Genomic DNA, 1,917 nt, shown 5'->3' with positions numbered 1-1,917 from the left:
GGTCTCCCCCCCCCCCCGCCCTGCCCCAAGGTGGAAGACCTTCGCCGATGGTTGGCCCCGTTGCCTCAACGTAGACTCCGTCTTCGACCTGGACTCCAACGTTCAATTCTCCTGCATAAGGGGCACCAACTTCACCGGGACCCTCATCCTCCAGTAAGCAACGGTCCAACGCTGGGGAGGAACTGGGTGATGGGAGCATCACCAGTGCCACCTCATCCCAGGAGGCTGGTTGAGGGCGGGGGGGACGGAAGGGGGACAAGGAAGAGGGTGATGGGTCTTGAGGTCCACCTCTACCCCCGTAGAGGGGCCACCCAACTTCTGGCAGGATTCCTCTTGAGACAGACCTCCTGGAATAGCCTGGATGAGATGCGCAGCATCTTCTCCCGCACCCAGGGCAAGGAGATCGGTGGGTGTCTTCTTCCTCTCCCCGCCCCACCACCACCACCACCCGGGACTTTCCCAGAAGTCCTTGCCTCGAGGCGGACGGTGGCGGCCAGCTGGGTGCTGACCTCTTGGCCACCACCTTCCTCAGTCCCCGAGTACGTGGCCAGACACTGGCGAGAAGATGACTTCTTCGGTTACCAGTTCCTCAACGGCAACAATCCCATCGTCATCCGGCGCTGCACGGCATTGCCGGCCAAATTCCCGGTGACGTCGGAGATGGTGACCTCCTTTTTGGGTGCTGGCACCAACCTGGGCAAGGAGATGCGAGAAGGTCGGATCTTCATCGTGGACTACGAGGTGTTGGAGGACATCCCGGCCGGCACCATCCACGGGCGTCAACAGTACGTGGCGGCTCCGCTCTGTCTCCTGCACCAGGGCGCCGACGGGCACCTACGTCCCATCGCCATCCAGGTAGGGATGTCCCACCTCCAAAAAAACCCCCAACCCAGTGGGACAACCCCACCGCGCTGGTGGTGGTGGTGGAGATGGTGGTGGTGATGGTGTTAGTGATGGTGTTGGAGATGATGGTGGAGATGATGGTAGAAATGATGGTGGAGATAGTGATGGAGATGGTGGTGGTGATGGTGGTGGAGATGGTGGTGCAGATGATGGTGGTGGAGATAGTGGTGATGGTGATGGTGGTGGTGGAGATGATGGTGGTGGAGACTGGTGTTGGAGATGGTATTGGAAATGGTGTTGGAGATGATGGTGGTGATGGTAGTGGAGATGGTGGTGATGGAGGCTAGTGTTGGAGATGGTATTGGAGATAGTAGTGGTGATGGTGGTGGAGATGGTGTTAGTGATGGTGTTGGAGATGATGGTAGAGATGATGGTGGAGATAGTGATGGTGATGGTGGTGGAGATGGTGGTGCAGATGATGGTGGTGGAGATAGTGGTGATGGTGATGGTGGTGGTGGTGGTGGAGATGATGGTGGTGGAGACTGGTGTTGGAGATGGTATTGGAAATGGTGTTGGAGATGATGGTGGTGATGGTAGTGGAGATGGTGGTGATGGAGGCTGAGCTTGGAGGTGGAGTTGGAGATGGTGTCCCACCTCCAAAAAAACCCCCAACCCAGTGGGACAACCCCACCGCGCTGGTGGTGGTGGTGGAGATGGTGGTGGTGATGGTGTTAGTGATGGTGTTGGAGATGATGGTGGAGATGATGGTAGAAATGATGGTGGAGATAGTGATGGAGATGGTGGTGGTGATGGTGGTGGAGATGGTGGTGCAGATGATGGTGGTGGAGATAGTGGTGATGGTGATGGTGGTGGTGGTGGTGGAGATGATGGTGGTGGAGACTGGTGTTGGAGATGGTATTGGAGACGGTGGTGGAGATGATGGTGGTGATGGTAGTGGAGATGGTGGTGGTGGAGGCTGAGTTTGGAGATGGTATTGGAGATAGTAGTGGTGATGGTGGTGGAGATGGTGTTAGTGATGGTGTTGGAGATGATGGGAGAGGTGGTGGGGGGGGT

At 57.1% G+C, this 1,917-nt stretch overlaps 1 protein-coding gene across 1 annotated transcript in view; it reads left to right on the top strand.

Annotated features, from left to right (window-relative positions):
• The window catches only part of LOC104284893 (hydroperoxide isomerase ALOXE3-like), a 14,573-nt gene that overhangs the window by 3,738 nt on the left and 8,918 nt on the right, over positions 1–1,917 (top strand). The window contains exons 4-9 of the mRNA XM_009883272.1: positions 75–153; positions 303–406; positions 533–892; positions 952–1,125; positions 1,191–1,390; positions 1,521–1,794. Of these exons, the coding sequence (XP_009881574.1) occupies positions 75–153; positions 303–406; positions 533–892; positions 952–1,125; positions 1,191–1,390; positions 1,521–1,794 (1,191 nt within the window). The remainder of the gene's footprint in view (positions 1–74; positions 154–302; positions 407–532; positions 893–951; positions 1,126–1,190; positions 1,391–1,520; positions 1,795–1,917) is intronic.

Source organism: Charadrius vociferus, unplaced genomic scaffold, assembly GCF_000708025.1.
Source record: "Charadrius vociferus isolate BGI_N301 unplaced genomic scaffold, ASM70802v2 scaffold504, whole genome shotgun sequence".
Taxonomy (NCBI): Eukaryota; Metazoa; Chordata; class Aves; order Charadriiformes; family Charadriidae; genus Charadrius; species Charadrius vociferus.
The sequence above is the reverse complement of the archived record's forward strand: the minus strand, read 5'-3'. Positions and strand labels throughout refer to the sequence as shown.